The 18,548-nt window shown below is 44.1% G+C and overlaps 1 protein-coding gene across 1 annotated transcript in view; it reads right to left on the reverse strand.

Annotated features, from left to right (window-relative positions):
- Nucleotides 1–7,280: 7,280 nt before the first annotated feature.
- The window catches only part of grip2b (glutamate receptor interacting protein 2b), a gene marked incomplete at both ends in the record, with an annotated part of 110,977 nt that continues 99,709 nt past the window's right edge, over nt 7,281–18,548 (reverse strand). Inside the window, 9 exons of the mRNA XM_079748553.1 lie at nt 7,281–7,424; nt 7,872–8,018; nt 9,784–10,061; nt 10,360–10,555; nt 10,970–11,084; nt 11,235–11,388; nt 12,048–12,248; nt 15,383–15,522; nt 18,268–18,412. Of these exons, the coding sequence (XP_079604679.1) occupies nt 7,281–7,424; nt 7,872–8,018; nt 9,784–10,061; nt 10,360–10,555; nt 10,970–11,084; nt 11,235–11,388; nt 12,048–12,248; nt 15,383–15,522; nt 18,268–18,412 (1,520 nt within the window). The remainder of the gene's footprint in view (nt 7,425–7,871; nt 8,019–9,783; nt 10,062–10,359; nt 10,556–10,969; nt 11,085–11,234; nt 11,389–12,047; nt 12,249–15,382; nt 15,523–18,267; nt 18,413–18,548) is intronic.

Genomic DNA, 18,548 nt, shown 5'->3' on the forward strand with positions numbered 1-18,548 from the left:
CTATTCAAAGGATGTATTTCCAAACGTTAATGCACCGGCGGCTTCCACCCAGTTACACTTTGACCTCTTAACTGAAAGGTTATCTGATGGGAATCTGAGGGAAATCGCCCAGATTTTCATCTCAGCCCTGCTGGTCAACTGGGTGTCTGAATTCCAAATGTCTGAATAATAATAATCCTGTTTACAGCTCATTAACCCAAAGTCTTTCAGGTTCATATATTTCTTGTGTTCATGGAACAATGCGGTCATATAACATGCTGGAATTGGGGATCACTAAATATGTTTTCTCTTAGATGATCATGTTGGTATCTTTCGAGACAGAACTCAGTATACTTCAAAAAAATTCCCACCTGTAATTCTTTGAAATACATCAAAATACTTGTGAGGCAGGGAAAACTGAACAAGGACCAATTGTAATTGCAGTGTTACATTAAATTAAACATTTGATTCCCCTACTTAGATACACATCAAAATAACCCAAGAAGACAGAATTTATGGATTGTTGAAATATGGTTATGCCGTATTTTTTAAACGTTGGAAAGATGTTCACAGGAGTTCTGTGGTGCAAGCAAACATCTATTCTATGGTGCAGGCTTGGAATGTCCTTACCCTTTCATTTTATATCAATGGATTTGCTCCGAATCTATAGACCCAGGATCCACTCGCTCTGCCTTCCAACACTCCCGGCAGACACTGCCTGCTGAAAGCTTCCTGTTCAAACGAGATAAAACCCAAGGTTTTCAAAATAAGAGTCTTGAAGATTAAGTTACTATAAAACAGAGAGCATCACTGATGAACATGGAATGTGAAAAGTCACCCCCAGGGTAAATGTTTCAGGATGTCTTTTTTTGAGGAATAAAAAGTGGTCTCTTTTTATTATTTTTTATTTTTGGTGTTTTACGACAGTAACAGTTTATTTCTATATTTTGGTTGATTGTTTTGTCAATCACATTTGCCTTTTGTATATCAAATATAGTGTATTTGAGCCTCTTGCATTTGGAGTATCATGTACAGCTGTCAATCAAAAATGAAAAAAAAAGCTGCGGTTTGTTACGTGCAATACTTTGTAGAAAGAGAAGTATTTTTTTCATGCAGTTTTTTTTCCAAATTGTGGTACTAACTCAAAGAATTACCTGTGAATTCTTAGACATGAGAAATTGGAAACTTTCAGGGGCCAATTTATTGAAAATGAAAATGACACCACAAAATTCTGCATTTGGAAACCAATTATATCCAAAAGCAGAGCTTTTCTGTTGACAAACTGTTATTCCATCTAAGCTCTTGTAATTTGAAATGCACTGAGAATAAAATAATGATTTAACATTGTCAAAAATTGTCTTGCTTTTTCAGTGTATCTGTGTATTTGTGGTGGTCTCTCTTGGGGCAATGTGTGTCTGGAAGTGTGTATTTGTCATCCTGGCCAAACAAAACAACAGTTGTGTCATCAGGTTTTTACATCCTAGCTATCTCCTCTGAATGGCCTAGCGTCCCCCATCTGTTTAAGCAATCTGATATCCTCCTGAACACTATCACTACACGAACCCATAACTGCCCTAATGTCCCCATCTGTTTCATCACCTGCTAGGGTAGTTATAGGATTTATAACTAATTATAGGGTTTATAACTACCCTAGTGTCCTTCATCTGTCTGAGACCCCAATGTCCTCATAAACCCTATCACTACCACATCGTCCTTCATTTATCTTAGACACCAATGTCCCCATAAACCCTATCACTACCATGGTGCTCATCGTCTGTCTTAGACACCAATGTCCTCATAAACCCTATCACTACCATGGTGCTCATCGTCTGTCTTAGACACCAATGTCCTCATAAACCCTATCACTACTACAGCCTCCTTCATCTGTCTTAGCCACCACTGTCCTCATAAACCCTTTAACTACCCTAGTGTCCTTCATCTGTCTTAAACACCACTGTCCTCATAAACTCTATAACTACCGTAGTGTTCTCCATCTGTCTTCGACACCACTGTCCGCATAAACCCTATCACTACCGTACCACAGTGTCCTTCATCTTTCTTAGACACCACTGTCCTCATAAACGCTATGTTTACCCTTGTGTTCCTCATCTATTGCATCCAATCCCCCCGAAATCATACATCTACATGTTCCCAATATGGCTTACGTCTTAGTCACCTAAAGTCTGAATTGTAAGACACTTATACTAGGAGTGTATAAAATAACCGTCCTCTGGTCAGCATGAGTTCAATGTCGCAAATGGACATCGTGGTAGAAACATGATCTGTAGTGTTGTTTTAGCTTTGATCTAGAGTCAAGAGAGTGTATTTCAGTAGTTGCTACAATATCCTATTAAGGAACAGTTTGATAAGAATAATAGCATTGCACTTTATTCTTAAAAAAATAACAGCCCTTAAAATAACCATCGTTAATCTTCTCAAATAACCCTCTACAAAATGTTTCCAGTGTGCGTGCATAACAAGTGTGTTATGCGTGAAGCTTATTAGAAATACATCCCACGGTTATTTTTGTATTTTTAAAATGAATGGAGGAAGTAAATTGTCCCTGTAACCCCAAAGCCTCCCATCTCTGTTTACATTAGGAGCCCATTACCCGAGACACAAAGGGCTGCCTACGCATCGCTTCCCCATGGAGATCCTCTCTCACAACAAAGCCATCGCCTCCGGCACTGCAGAGGACTCTGGGAATGTTCCACTACATCGTTGTCCATTTAATGCAATTACTCGATTTTGTTGTGAAGCAGCGGTGAACGTAAACATAAACTTTACACTAAAACACAATAGCATATCCCAGTATACAGCAGACCACAAAGCAGCGCGGCACACCCCTCTGAAGCCTGCAGTCAGCGGCTGAACTGTGGATTAGCCATGAATCAAGTTGCAATAAAGGTTAAAAATAACTCGGGTTGAACAGTAAGCTTCTTGTTTGAGGACAGGGCACGTTGGTGCCTGTGGCTGCTTTCACAAGTGATCCAGCTTCAGTGAAATTGTGGCAGAGCTGCGATGTTGGAGGCCAGAGCCCGGCTGTGTTTGAATTGACTCTCTTGTTCCCTCGTTCCCTAATCCCAAATATAAATAACACTTTATAGTACACTATTATAGGGATAATTCGGACAGTTATTATGCAGTGGAAATCTTATTGGTGTGACGTGTTTTGGTCAAACAAACAAGCCGACAAGGGTTAGATCTCTCCCCATGACAGCTACAGTATAAAAAAAAACATCTCTGTTGGAGGATTTAGATGAAAATAGAAAAAATAATGCATCATGAGATATTTGCATTTTGGGTAGAACGTAATAATGTATTTGGGGAACCAGATTTCTGAACAGTTTAATCCTGACAGCAAGGGTGACCATGTTAGAGAGAGTTGCGAGATATGAGCTGTAGCAGGGCTGGCAACTCATTATACTCAATTCTCCATTCTACTGAAGTTCATGGACAGGACTTACTGAGGAAGCATTTACTGATTGTCCTGAGAACAAACTCTTCCCTAGCTTGTCTTAATGTGTTACAGTGAGTTATGGAAAGGTATGCTAACTATTGTAAGAGTAGGCCAATTTGTGTGACTGTGTGTGTGTGTGTTTCTTCTGCACATAAAGGCTTTCTGTGCACGTTTACATTGTTCCTTTGTTTTGTATAAAGGTCAAGTCATCTCTCTCATTCACTCTCCCTCTCTCACACCCCTCTCCTCCTCTCTCTTTCTCTTTATCTCTGTCCTCCCTTTTTATCTTCTTCTCCCACTCCCCCTTCTCTGTCTCTCGACAACGGATTTGTGATCAAATTAACAAATATACTCAAATGCAGAAACACAAATTGCAGCACACTACAAATGCACAACTCGCTCACCTCAAACTAAAAACAGACACACTTATTAAACCAAAGCTGGGTGAGAAGTCAGACTAACAAAGAAATACACACACAGACAAACAATGTAAAATAAAACCATTTTATTATGTTAATTTTTCCTCATAATTTCATCTTGAACCTATTATTGAATTCTTCTTAAAAGAGAAGTATCGCAGTACACTCTTTGAATCTTTAAAAAACCACCAAAATGACATCCAAAACAACAACACCGACACACTTTGTTTTCCCCTCCTGTGGCCACGCGCATGTGCTTCCGTTCCTTCTCAGCGGAAGAGTAATATCATAGAAAAATACTATTTTACATAGAATAGAACTTTACACATGTGAAAAAATACACCATATCAGCACACATGGTAGGTTTCTGAGTCCAATCCGGAACCCATCCCCTGATGACATTCAGCCTACCCTCTCTGACCCCCAACGACCTCCAGGGGACCCCCAGGGAACCCCAATGCACCTCTCTGTTACAATAGGCTGCCAAGCAGTTTGAGAAAGAAATGATTGAAGTCAATTTGACATGGTCAACCAACAAACTCATATCCCCTTAGATCTCGCTAGTTTAAATGTTCCTTCCCATTTAAATGTCGGCCTTTACCTCAACCATTTTTCTTCCTCTGTGCTGTATACATATACAAACACACCATTTGAAATGGCTATATATATATATATATATATATAGTAAAGGGCTTTAAGAGAGCAGTGATTGGCTGTAATCGCTTGTTTCTCTCGCCAATCACAATGCATCTTTTGAAATCCTCCAACCAGTGAAGAGCCATGTCACCTGTCCGGATTGGGCTGTTATACTGACCTTGACTGGATAATGCATAGGGTATGGATGGCCAAATATATACACACACACACACATACACACACTGACACACGCACTCATGCATCCACACACCACACACACACACAGACCCCTGCATGCACACACACACACATAATTGAAAAAGGCTTTTTTTATATCAGTATTTCAACTTTTGTATGATTCTTTAAATGTTTGTCTTTTCGTCGACATATTTTGTAGAAAACACTCAAACATGAAACAGGAAAGTACAACGGTTAATAAACAGTGTGCTTTTTTGTAAGTGCTTCAGGTGAAATAAGCATCGTATGTTCTCCGTGTCATTAAATTCATTGACTTTTGAATAATAATGCATTTTTATTGAATAATGAATGCATTACTATTGAATATTGTTCATTCAGGCATCTGTCTAGCCAGACAGAACAAAGTCACTGTTGTAGATCTAGAATACATAGAAGAGAGGGGGCAAAAGAGGAGGAATGGGCGATGAATGTACACACTGTCTTTCTTTCTTTTTCACACACATATGCACACACTTACTATGTGTGTGTGTGTCTCTCTCTCGCTCACGCTCAGGCCTCACTCACACATGGCCTATCACTCTTTCCCACAGACACACACAAACACTCTCTTTCTTTCATGAACTATCTTTATGAACCCCATCACCCACAGACACACACACACACACACACACACACACACACACACACACACACACACTCAGGGAGTGGTTGGAGTCCGATTGTCTTATGTAACAAGATGACTGAACAGGGGAAGAGAGCGAGAAAGAAAGAGAAAGAGGGAGACAAGAGAGAAAGTGAGAGGGAGAGACAGAGAGCGAGGGATTGAGCGAGAGAGAGAGAAAGAGAAAGTGAGAGAGAAAGATACACTGAAAACCAAACAGAGGTTATGCTTGTTCTCGATGAAACACTCAACAAACACACACACAGTTGTTCTCACCTCATATTCGTTCTGTATCACTGCATAGCCCTCTTTACAGCCCAGATACATAGACATACACAGACACACACACACACACACAGTATGTTTCTACATTATACAATGTGCGTGATAGTGTGTCTGTTTCTGTATGTGTTTGTATGCATACGAGTGTGTGTGTGTGTGTGTGTGTGTGTGTGTGTGTGTGTCTGTGTTTGTATGTGTTTGTCTGTGCATATGTTCACGTGTATGTGTGAGAGAGCTACTGTGCATGTTTGTGTGTGGGCGGGGGTATGGGGAGGGGGGATTCAGAAAATGTTTCTGTGTGGGTGTATGTGGGGGTATAAGGGAGTGTGTGTGTGTGTGTGTGTGTGTGTGTGTGTGTGTGTGTGTGTGTGTGTGTGTGTGTGTGCCGGTAAAATAAGTGTGTTCATGACTGTGTCTCTGGTCTCCTATACTCATGGGGACAGCACCTTGTAGGGATGTTGTTGGGACCTCCATGGTGACATTTACACCAACTCAACACTGGACACAGGAACACCTCTGAAGAAACACATGCTATTACAACCAGTGGTTCTGATTGGTCCAAATTAGAACCAATCAGAACCTATTATAACCAGTTATAATTACCTGATTGTGACTCCATGCTCAACCTGCATCACAGAGAACTCAAAAAATGAAATGAATTCTGGTTTGATTTACAAAAACAGTGAGGATACCATTAGATAGTCCCATCTATGCTTTTACAGAAATAGTTCAGTGTGGTAACAGTTGAAACTCAAACATCAGCGTTCTTTTGTCTTTGTAGCGCAGGTATGAGCCTCAATGTCGTGCGCTCTGAGAAGATGTTTCAAATCCTGGGCACTGGTCGGTCACCGAAGAACAAAAAAACTAAAACATCTGTTCTGGGTTCTAGACAGTGTCTGCGTGAAAACAAACGGCAACAAAAACGTCATCCGAGACGAAGACTTCACAAACCAGGGATTTCGTGCATTACTACGACAGAGAAATTTCTAGAGCTAGTGGTCGGATGACTCCTTGTAAGAAAAATACAAGGCTGGAAGAGAAGAGTGAGGTTAGTTTTTTTTTTCACATGGATTCTTCTGGGGAAGCGGTCCAAGGCGCAGCAGCAAAAACAGATCAAATTCCTTGCTACATCTCCGACCTGGACAGTTGCCTCGGACATGTCCGTCACAAAGTGCTTTGAGCCTCGAAGTTCTTAACGTCTCCTCGAATAAGTCCAACTAAAATCAGCCAACCGTAGTCACAGGGAGTCCTGTTAAAATTAGGTGACCATGTTCGAAAGTAAGGCAGTTGGCTGAAACATCACAGAGATTGTTGCACTCTGCAAGAGAAAAATTCACAGATCTGGTGGACCAGAGAGAAGACCTCAATGTGCTGTAGATCTCTTAGCATCGGTGAATGTGCCTTCCTATTTGTAATTGATCAGTTTTCTTTTTGCATTGACTGCATTATGTTCACTATGTGATTTGTGCCGTGTCAGGGAATTTGTATTGAAATGTGGCACATTGGTGTGATGCTCGGTAACACAACAGGATTGTGCGTTGTAAGTTGAGCTAGTTGTGTCTGTGTGTGTGTGTGTGTGTGTGTGTGTGTGTGTGTGTGTGTGTGTGTGTGTGTGTGTGTGTGTGTGTGTGTGTGTGTGTTCACGCTACAGGTCTAGCTGGTGGTCCATGGTGTTATTATTGTCCTCCAGGGGGTTCCGGCTGACCACCAGCTCCAGGCGGTCTCCAGCCTCGGTGATGAGGGGCACGGCCAGGCAGCAGTCAAAGTCCCTGGTCCGCACGTGGTTCACCTGAGGACCACACCAACATGAGGACCAGACCACAGCCCTGATCACAAGCCTGATCCACACCAACATGAGAACTCAGTTTGACTAGAAAGGCATTGCCATAAATGAACTCCAAATAAGAAGAAAATGTGAAAATGTTATGTTCAAATACTCGTGTCTGATAATATGAGTACAAATCTGGATCCAATCTGAATCGCAGTAGGAATGACGTTTGTGTGACTGCATGCAACAATGATCGGAATCTTTCCTTGCTATTGATAGAACATCAATCGATATTAAGTAACAAGAGAAGAAGCAGTAGTTCATAGGAGTCATGCTACCCGCCGACACGAGCCCTTTAATGTCTGAGTAAAAAGCCTCCGTGATTCTTAATGCTTATGAGTGCGTCAGCAAGAACCCGGCTTCAGGTAGATATAGAGTGTGTTGTTCTGACCGCCCTGCTATACTGACCTGTAGGATCCGGTCGTAGGGCCTGAGACCGGAGCGGTCAGCGGGCCCGTCGTTCCGGATCATGTTGACGTAAACCCCCTTCTCCAGGAACCCGTCAGACACGCTGAAGCCAAAGTCATCGCTCTCCGGGTCCTTCATCACCGTCACCTGTAGGGTTCAGCAGAGTGGGGATCAGGCTGGGTTAGTGAAGGTTCAGTTAAGCCTAATTTGATAAGAGCTGGTTGAGATAAGCCTGATTTAGTTAGAGCTATTCTAGTAAAGGTTTAGTTAATCCTAGTTTGATAAGAGCTAGTTTAGTTCAGTCTGATCGAGTTAGATCTAGTCTAGTAAAGGTCTAGTTAAGCCTAGTTGGATAAGAGCTAGTAGAGTTTAGCCTGATCTAATTACGTTTATTCTAGTAAAGGTTTAGCCAAACCTAGTTTGATAATAGTGGGAGAGTGGGAGAGAGTGGAAGATGGCGGAGGATGATTTGTCAAATGTTGTAGGTGGTCCTGAAGAGATAGGTTTTAAGTTGACTTTTGACCGAACAGAGTAAGATAAGAGCTTGTTAAGTTCAGCCCGATCTGATTAGGTCTAGTCGAGAAGGTTTAGTGTTGTCTAGTTAGATCTAGTGTAGTGTCGTCAAGTCTTATTAAATCTGGTTCAATCTAGTTATGTTTAGTCAAGTTTACTATAGTTAAGCCTGTCTAAAATCTAGTTTGTCAGTATTCTAGTTTTGTTAAATAGGTAAAGTGTAGACTAGCTGATTCTAGTCGGCTAAAGCAAGTCTAGTCTAGTCAGTAATGGTGAAGTTGATTCAAACTTAGCTTGGTTTGATTTGTGTTTGTTGCTTGGAGTCTGTGCTGTTTGGAAGGCTTTTGTTTATTTTGGATAAGGTTTGTTAGGCAAAGTTCCAGCGTGACTTGTCTAAACCAAAGAAAATCAACCCTTTAGAACTTTGGCCCTTGCAGGCTGCCACAGGTCTATGAATATGTGTGTATGTGAAGCAATGGAAGAAAAGAAGACTGTAACCCTCTGACACAACACTGCCAGGGTGTTAATATCATGTTGTTCATAGAAAATTCGTAGAATGACTCTCGGAAGAACACTGTCGTGTGTTCCACAAGTTAACCAATACCTCACTTCCCCATTAGCTCCTGCTCTGTAGATACACTGGAAATAACAAGTCATTCTTTATTAAATGTGAAACCTTCCCACTGAACAATTCAACCAGGCTACGTTACACTTTTGCTTTTCCGGTCCGGATGCCATAAAGTCATGTGACATTATTATTGGAAGTCTAAATCCATCAGCCATTCCATTTGGAACTGTGTCTTCACCAAAGATGATGTCACATTAGTGATTTAGATGATTGGAACAAAAAACGTTGCCAGTGTTTGTTGTCTTTCTTGTTGAACACGGTGAAGGGAAAAGTGTCATTATATGTCCTTTACAGATTTATTTGACTATACTTCATGGTAGATTATTTTATTTAGTGTGTATTATATGCTATTTTAAGATTATTGCTGTTGACTACCAGGTGGCTCGATGTGATGACTAGTGGTCACCTAGTTAGCCATAATAAGATCTACAACAATGACCTGTACATGAAAACGGGAAGCCGGAGCATCACCAAGCAGATTACGCACAGACGCCTCAGATGGCTAGGACATGTGTTGAGGATGGGCCGCATCGCAAAAGTCGCCTTAAGATAGACACCACCAGGCAAAAGAAAACCAGGGATGCCAAAAACCAACTGGGCAGAAATGTGTCAAAAGAGCTGGAACAGATGAACCTGTCATGGGTAGAGGCCCAACATGCTGCCAGGGACCGAATGAAATGGAGAGTGCTCATTTAAGCCTTATGTCTCATAGGGGACGAAGAGGAGTCGTAGCAGTAGTAGTCAGCCATCCGACAAGCCACTTCACATTACCTTGTGTAGCTCCAGGGGGTTTGGAGAAAGGATCTCCTGCATCTCCTCTTTAATCCGGCGTGACTCCCACGTCCTCTCTGACACCCTGAGGGAGGCCTTGGATTTGGAATCCTGGTGCAGGAGAGGGGAACGGGCATCTTGGTGCAGGTGGGCCTCCTGGAGCAGGTGGTGCCCCTGGTGCAGGTGGGCCTCTTGGTGCAGATGGGCCTCCTGGCGCAGATTGGCCTCCTGGCGCAGGTGGGCCTCCTGGTGCAGCTGTGCCTCTAGAAGGAAGAGTTCTTGTTTTCAAAATAATCAGAGACAGTTATCTTCGAAAACTCATTTCTGAAACAGGGCTCTGTAATGCACGAGTATTGCAGGAATAAACAGTATTCCTGAAACACACATCAACGTTATGAATTACGTTGCCTGTATTGCTAAAATCTTTCAGATTAGATTCTGCTTCCATAGTGTCCCAGAATATGTACTGAATCATATCATACAGAAATACAGTACTATGTACTGGATCTGAATACAATAGGAATACAACTATAATAGCAATGGCAATTAACGTAGTGGTGTTCTGACTTCCTGTACCTTTGTGTAGCAGGGCCTCCTGGTGCAGCTGGTGCTCATGGTGGAGATTGGCCTCTTCGTGGAGGTGAGCTCCCTGATGCAGCAGGGAGTTCCTGCGCAGGGGGCTGATTCGGCCGAGACTCAGTAGGGGGTCTTGGCCAGCTTTTGGGACTCCGTCCACACCCAGACTGATGGCTGACCCAGTCATGATGGACGCCTACACACAGGAACACATGAATTAAAAATACACTGTCTAGCCCCAACCTGCTCCTTAATGACCTGTCTTTGTACTGTATAGACCCTACCTGCTCCTTAATGACCTGTCTCTGTACTGTATAGACCCTACCTGCTCCTTAATGACCTGTCTCTTTATACTAACCCCTACCTTTCTGTGAACTGTCTAACCCCTCACTCTCTGTACTGTCCAAACCCTACCTGTCTGTGTACGGTCCCCTACCTGTCTCTGTACTGTCTAACCCCTACCTGTCTGTAAACTGTTTAACCCCTACCTGTCTGTGTACGGTCCCTTACCTGTCTGTGAACTGTCTAACCCCTTACAGTCTGTGTACTGTCTAACCCCTACCTGTCTGTGTACTGTCTAACCCCTACCTGTCTGTGTAAGGTCTCCTACCTCTATCTCTCGGAGGAGTTCTGATTGGCCGCAGGTCTCCAGGTCCTCCAGAGCCTGACACCAGAAACTGTCCTCTGGGTCCAGAAGAACACCGTCTGGCTGCTGGCTGTTGTAGCTGGACACACAGTTATATTACATCATTTATGGTATTTTTGCATACTTTTCATTGAAAATGAATGAAACTAATATAGACTAAACACACGCACACACTCACACAAATACAACCTCCTCTCCCCCAATCTCTCTTTCTCTCTCTCTCTCCTACCCTGGTCCCTTGTCCCAATCGTCCTCGCTGAATCCCCCGTCGCTGAAGGGGTAGTTCTTCCTGCGGCCAGCAGGGGGCGGGCTGCCGGGCTGCCTGGCGCAGCGCCACTCATGAGGGTGCAGAGCAAGACCTGCCGCCTGCTGGCTGTACGTACCTGCAGCGTGGGAATGCTCCTTAATGTCTTGAACCGGTGAACCCAAAATCTTGTTTTCTTCTGTTTGAACCATGTTAATATGTCTTCTATGATCTTTAAGATAGTAGTCTGTGCCATTTTCCCACTGTTTCTAAAATACTAGCATCATTTTTTAGTTTTTAAATGCTGCTGTGCTTCGATCTTTTTGGGACATTGAAGTGCCTGTTCTGTTGCACTTTGATCGCGATGAAGGCACACCACCATCAAGAGGTTACCCTGGGGCTCCGTTTGGGCGTCGGGTGAACTTATCGGACAGTTACCGTGCGTTCACACCAGAAGCGAATGCACAGCGTGAGTACATACAAAGTCAATGCAAAGATGGGAATAAATGCAATTTTCACTTAATGCTGAATCACTTGGGTGAGAAAGGTTTGCGTTTTGCGTGAGCAACCTCGCCTCGAGTAACGGGAGTAGAATAATTTGGTGTAAAACGCACCTCAATACTACAAAGTTGTGTGGCACATTTAATCCTACAACATTGCTCCATATAGCGCTCATAATCAACTTCCGAGAACTCTTGCCGCATTTCTTCTCCTAAATATCAGTGTTTCGAATTGGGGTTCTATTACACTTTGAAGACAATGCTTGGGTGACCTTTGACCTTTACGTGTGTGTCCTACCCTGGCTGCCGTAGCCGGCGTCCAGCCCGGAGCCGTCCCAGGACTCCAGGGCGGAGTCCACACTGGGGATGGTGGTGGAGTAGAGCTCTGACAGCTGATTGGTCTGCTGGCTGTCTGTCAAATCGTCCTCAGGGTCGCTGAGGTCGTTCTCCATGGATTCCTCTCCCTCCTCCCCCTCCTCCCCCTTCCTCTCCTCTCCGTCTGGGAAACGTAGGGAGCGTGTTCATATTTATAGATCCTACATTTATGTGGAATCATTGAGCAGAGTAGCTCTTAGGCGGAAAGATGCTTGTAAGGAGAATAACTTTTATTCTGTCAAATCAATCATACAAAAGTACACAAATCCAATTGGGATGAGTCTTCAGTTGTCTATATATATAAACTTAAAAGGAAATTTGTGTTTGGTAGATTATTTCTCTGTGGTAACAATGCTTTTTGGCAATAAATCTTATACCGTTGGAAAGCCTGTTCAGTTCCCTTTCAAATGGTGCCCCATTTGTAAGGAACATGCATTTGTGGGATGAGCAGCAGCGCTGAGTATGTGGGTTGCGCCTATGAAAAAATTGCTGTTGCTATTGACACTTGTTTTGAGCTTCTGGTACCCCCAGGTGCTTCCAATCAGGTGCCTGTTTGACACCTGATTGGCACCTGATTGGGCAACTTCAAGCTGGTTTTCCACAAAACCAAGTTGCGGCATTATTTGAAGTGAGCCCTAGTACCCTCTCCAAACTGAAGGCCAAGTTCCATATAACGGGGGATGTCAAAGACAGGCCGCGAAGTGGGCGTCCCAAGAAGACGACACCTCAAGAAGGCCGTTTCATCACCCTGCCAGCACTTAGGTGCCGTAGGCTTGTCTTCTACAGATTTGCAATCAAGGTTTGCAGGACGATATGGCCGACGGCTCTCTGCCCAGAAAATCCGGAACAGACTACACGCAGCCAATCTCCGGTCTCATAGGGCTGCCAGGAGTCCTGCAATGACTGCCCTTCACCATCAGGCCCGTTTGTGCTGGTGTCGGCAACACGTGCACTGGAACCTGAACATGTGGAGGAATGTTATGTTCAGTGATGAGCCAGATTCTGCCTACGGCAGTTGGATCATAGGGTCAAAGTGTGGAGAAGACGCGGAGAACGCTATGCTGATTGCTGCACCGATAGAATAACATCTTTTGGTGGAGGCAGTGTGATGGTGTGGGGTGGCATCTCCCTCACTGCAAAAACGAGGCTTGTCATAATTGGAGGGAATCTCAATGCAGAGAGATATAGAGATCAGATTCTGCAACCAGTGGCAATCCCATATCTCCACAGTCTGGGACCGAACTCTATCCTCCAAGATGACAACGCTCGACCCCACAGGGCGGGGTTATCAGAGACTAACTCCAGAATGTGGGAGTGGAGAGGATGGAATGGCCTGCTAGCAGTCCTGACCTCAACCCCTTTGAAAACTTGTGGGATCAGCTTGGGCATGCTGTTCGTGCCAGAGTGACCAACACAACCACGTTGGCTGACTTGCGACAAATGCTGGTTGAAGAATGGGATGCCATCCCACAGCAGTGTGTGACCAGGCTGGTGACCAGAATGAGGAGGAGGTGCCAGGCTGTTGTGGCTGTGTATGGTTCTATCACACGCTACTGAGGCTCCTGTTTGTGAAATGGATAAATTGTTTGATTGCCAATATGTCTTGTTTCTTCAAACTTCAATCATCCAATCCACCAAACACCAAATGAGTCAATGGCAGAATAAGCTGTTTGGCATTAGCAGAGAAGATTTGGCAAATTTTTCATGGGCGCAACCCACATACTCACAAATCAGTGGAGGCTTCTCCAGTGAGGAGAGGGAGGAAGAACCTCCTTAACATTGTTGAGAATAAAAAATGTAGATTGTCCAGACTACTTTAATGAATGAATGCCCTTAAATAGGACTACTTTAATGCCTTTGTATATGTTATGTTCGTTTCCCAGGGTAAATGGACATTAGCACCCCCTATCGCCTATTGACAATTACTTCAGGGAGGATGTTCCTCCCTCAGCCTCCATTGACTCCCATTCATTTCCCCGAAAGTGTTGGCGGCCGGTGAATAACATGGGGTTCAATGGGAGAGAGGAGGAAAGTCCTCCTCTGAGTGGGTAAGACTAGCTAAGGGATCTGGATCCCGCCTGCATCTATTCACAAATAGGCTGAAGACCTGGTTGCGCTATGAACCAATAAGCAGGAGTCCTGGCTGTGGAGCAGCCCGGAGGGAGGGGTTATCTCCTCAAGTCCATGCTACGAGAACCAACAAACCCGTTCAGTCGAATGCCTCGTTTGCACCGAGCGGTGCGCTACTGTTCGTTGCGGTACAGTGTGGCTCTGTTTGCTTATATTGACATTTCCGTAGCCCGCGGCCAGGCTGCGGAGCCCGCGACGCGGCTGGGCTGCCGCGGCCGAGCGGTGGAGCCCGCGAGGAGGGTTGACTTGACTCTATAAATGAAGTCCCTCAATCTTAATTGGCTTAACACCATGACCAACATTATGAAACATCCATTAACATCCACATTTGCCCCAAACAATGTTAGGCTTACAGCCCATGTAAATAGTTGTGAAATAATGTTCTTGTTGTTTGTTTAATTGTTTGTTACTCTGACCGTTCTGTTGATATTGTGGAAAGGATGTTAGTGAATGATTCAGAGCATGATGCATTTTAAATGGAATCACTTTCGGTATTGTGTCCTTATTTTTCTTAAAACAATTGTAGCTGAAAATAAACATAGCCAAATTACAACCAATTCATTGAACCAAAGTCATTGAGTGCAAAAGTAGGCCCAATGATAGGCCCAGATCTTTTTATTTAGTTTTACAAATCAAGAGTAGGCCTGACTAATTGGCTTTGCATCCTTTCCTTCTGCCCTTGTAGTCCAAGACATGCTGCCCACCAGCTTTCAAAGTACAATGCTGCCACTTGTGGATTTGTATCAATTCACATAATTATCCCATCCTGCGATGTTGTAGTTCACCAAAACACCCTGAAACAACTTGAGTGTCACATACTTATGCCACAATAGGCCACTATCAGTGCAAGCAGGCCAATGGCAACCAAGCGCGCAGTCCTTCCTCCCTCACTTTAAAAACCACCAGCCGCCACTGATATATATACATATATATATATCCCTCTCTATCTAAAAGACACCTGAAGACTTATCTCATAGGGATCTCAGGATTTGTGTACTTTTGTTGGATTGTGGTGACTAAATAAAAGTATATATATGTATATTCATACAAGAATAAGTGGCACCTGTTCTGGATCTGGGTCAAATATGGACGTGAATGTGGATGTCAATGTGAGTGTTGTGAACTCACTGTCCAGCTGTTTCTTGATCTTCAGGGTGACCGTCTCCCCGGCCATCTGCAGCAGGTGGATGGCCTCGCTCAGCGGCTTCCCCTTCAGACTCACACTGTTGATGGCCAGGATACGATCTCCCACATGGATAGCCCCCGTCCTGCACGTACGCACGCACACACACACACACACACACACACGCACACACGCACGCACGCACGCACGCACGCACGCACGCACGCACACACACACACACACACACACACACACACACACACACACATACATACACACATGTAATGAAACATACCACAGTTATCCATTCACTTGAGTGAATCCCATATAATACTACTATTGTGTTTGTGTGTGTCTGAGTGTGTGTGTGCGCGTCCAGGCATGTATAGGCGGTTTGCTCGGCACATGGTGTAAGGAACACCCTGTCCTTTGTTTTATATGCCTTTGTCGGGCTGGTTGCTAGGTTCATGCTAACCAGCAGAACACCACTGTCATCTTCACGGGCGACGGGCCCAATGCTACTCTGTGAAGATGCTAACCAGGTTAAAAACCACAGCAGAGTCATCCCGGTTTGCAGCCAACCCTAGACTAACTAAACGCAAGGTCTATTTAGGGTGCTATGTAAACCCCTTTGTTTTGTTGAACAAAAGCATTGAGGACCTCGCCAACTGGGTTAAAGTTTACTCGTAATCTTATCATCAATCACACTCACTTCCCCCCGACACACACACACACACACACACACACACACACACATACACACACCTGCATAACTCTCATGCACACCACAGACATGCCTGCACACTTACACTACTGCTTTCCCAGTCAAACATGCACACGCACACACACACACACACGCACACACACCCACACACACACACACACACACACACACACACACACACACACACACACACACACCTAATGGGCCAAGCACAGACACATACACTACAGCATGCATGTACATGATTAAAAATGTACTGATGACACTGCTGATAGCATTAACATTTGATACTGTGGTCTTTGAGTCAATGTTTGTGTGTCCTTGTAATTTTCCTATAACAGTTGTCCCAAGCTCCTCCTGCATAAATTGTGCTAAATCTCTCTCTCTCGCTCTCTCTCTCTCTCTCTCTCTCTCTCTCTCTCTCTCTCTCTCTCTCTCTCTCTCTCTCTCTCTCTCTCTCTCTCTCTCTCTCTCTAATCCAGTAATGGACTGACATTGGATTAAACTGTGTTATAAAATGTATCTACATGCAGACTGCACACTTAGAATCTGTGGGCAAAAGTGTTTCCACTTGAATGAGCAGATGTACCAGCAGTTGTTAGTTTAGTGTTGTATTGTTTTGTTAGTATTCCTAAGCAGTTATTCTATTTAAAGAGAAATATTAAATTCAACAATCACACTTAATTTGTCCAATGTTAACAAATGTGGATTATGAATAGTTTTCATACTCCTCATTTTTGAGGCGTATATTTGATATATTTTCAGGTGTGTAATTAATATACTTTGAGACGAGTATCAGATATGTTTGGAGGCATGTATTTGATAAATACATTTGTCCCCCTAATCAGGCCAAAGTAATGAAGCCGCCGTCGCCCTAGATATTAAGAGTGGGGATAATCCTAATGCTGTGCTTGGGCTCAGTGTAAAGCCTCATCACATGGCTTATATCCCTCCACCATGTGTGGGAAGCCAGGTGGAGGGAGACCTGCATTTACACAGTGGCTAGATGCTCTATTAATAGAGTACTGATGTTTGGTTCGACTGAACCTGCCTGTTAAAACTTTCAACTAACTTGTCATGGCTGTAACTTTACCTTTGTATAGCTGAGCAGACTGTTAGCATAATGCCCATGTTACATCTCTTCTGACAGGCTGAGCTGGCTCTTAGCATAATGCTAAAGCTGTATCTCTTCTTGTTGGTTATTGACAACTGGCTTGAGACGACTGCTGTCTTGTTTCTAATTAGAGCAAACATGCTTGATGCTGTTTTTACAACACTTGTGATTGGTCAAACTGGCATGATACTTATGTGGCAGCACCTGGGGTTGGTCAAACAGGCCTGCCATTTTTGTAAGAACACCTGGGATTGGTGAAACATTCATGCTATTTATGGAACAATATGCTCCTGGCCACTATGTGCGATAGGCGAGGCCTGACCTTTAGAGCAGCTGCAATGTTACGGATCTTGCACACTGCTCCATAAAACACCAACACCCAACTAAGGAATGTTGGCCGAAGCCAATTCAACATATTCACTGAGAAAGCCTTACCCTTTTAATGAACAGATAGGTTAATTTTGGGGCTGTGGGGACTGGATGTAGTGCGGAATGGAGGACGAAGAGTGGGAGCAGCGAGGAGGAAGAGAGCATGAAGGCCAGCTGATGAGAGGATGAAGATTAGTTGAAGAGAGCTTGAAGAGCGGGTGAAGAGAGGATGAAGAGAGGAGGAAGAGAGGATGAAGAGAGGATGAAGAGAGGATGAAGAGAGGATGGAGAGAGGATGAAGAGAGGATAAAGAGCGGATGAAGAGAGGATGAAGAGAGGATGAAGAGAGGATAAAGAGCGGATGAAGAGAGGATGAAGAGAGGATAAAGAGTGGATGAAGAGAGGAGGAAGAGAGGAGGAAGAGAGGAGGAAGAGAGGATGAAGAGAGGATAAAGAGAGGAGGAAGAGAGGATGAAGAGAGGAGGAAGAGCGGATCAAGAGCGGATGGAGAGAGGCTAAAGAAAGCTCATGTAGTGGCTCCAGATTGAAGCCCAGTCGAAAATGAGTGTGAGAGTGTGTGTGTGTTTATGTGCTAGTCTGTGTGTGTGTGTGTGTGTGTGAGTGTGTGCTAGGGTGCGTGCGAGTGTGTTTGTGGGTGTGTTTGTGTGCCAGTGTATGTGTACCTCTCGGCCAGGCCCCTCCTGGTCAGACCAGAGATGGTGATGGGGTCAAAGGGCTCCTCGGTGCCTGAGATGGTGATGCCGAGAGGCCCTCCGTACCGCTTCAGCTCCACCGTGTACACGATGCTGCCCGACGTCTCCTGCTCATCTGCCAGCACACACCAACACACGTGATACTCCTTAATACACACCTAAATACACAATGCTGCTCATCTTGAAGAACACAAACATGTAATAATACACAGAGTAGGACATACTTAACACAAACGCATAAATACAGATAA

The sequence above is a fragment of the Pollachius pollachius genome (genome assembly GCF_949987615.1).
Source record: "Pollachius pollachius genome assembly, chromosome: 12".
Taxonomy (NCBI): domain Eukaryota; kingdom Metazoa; phylum Chordata; class Actinopteri; order Gadiformes; family Gadidae; genus Pollachius; species Pollachius pollachius.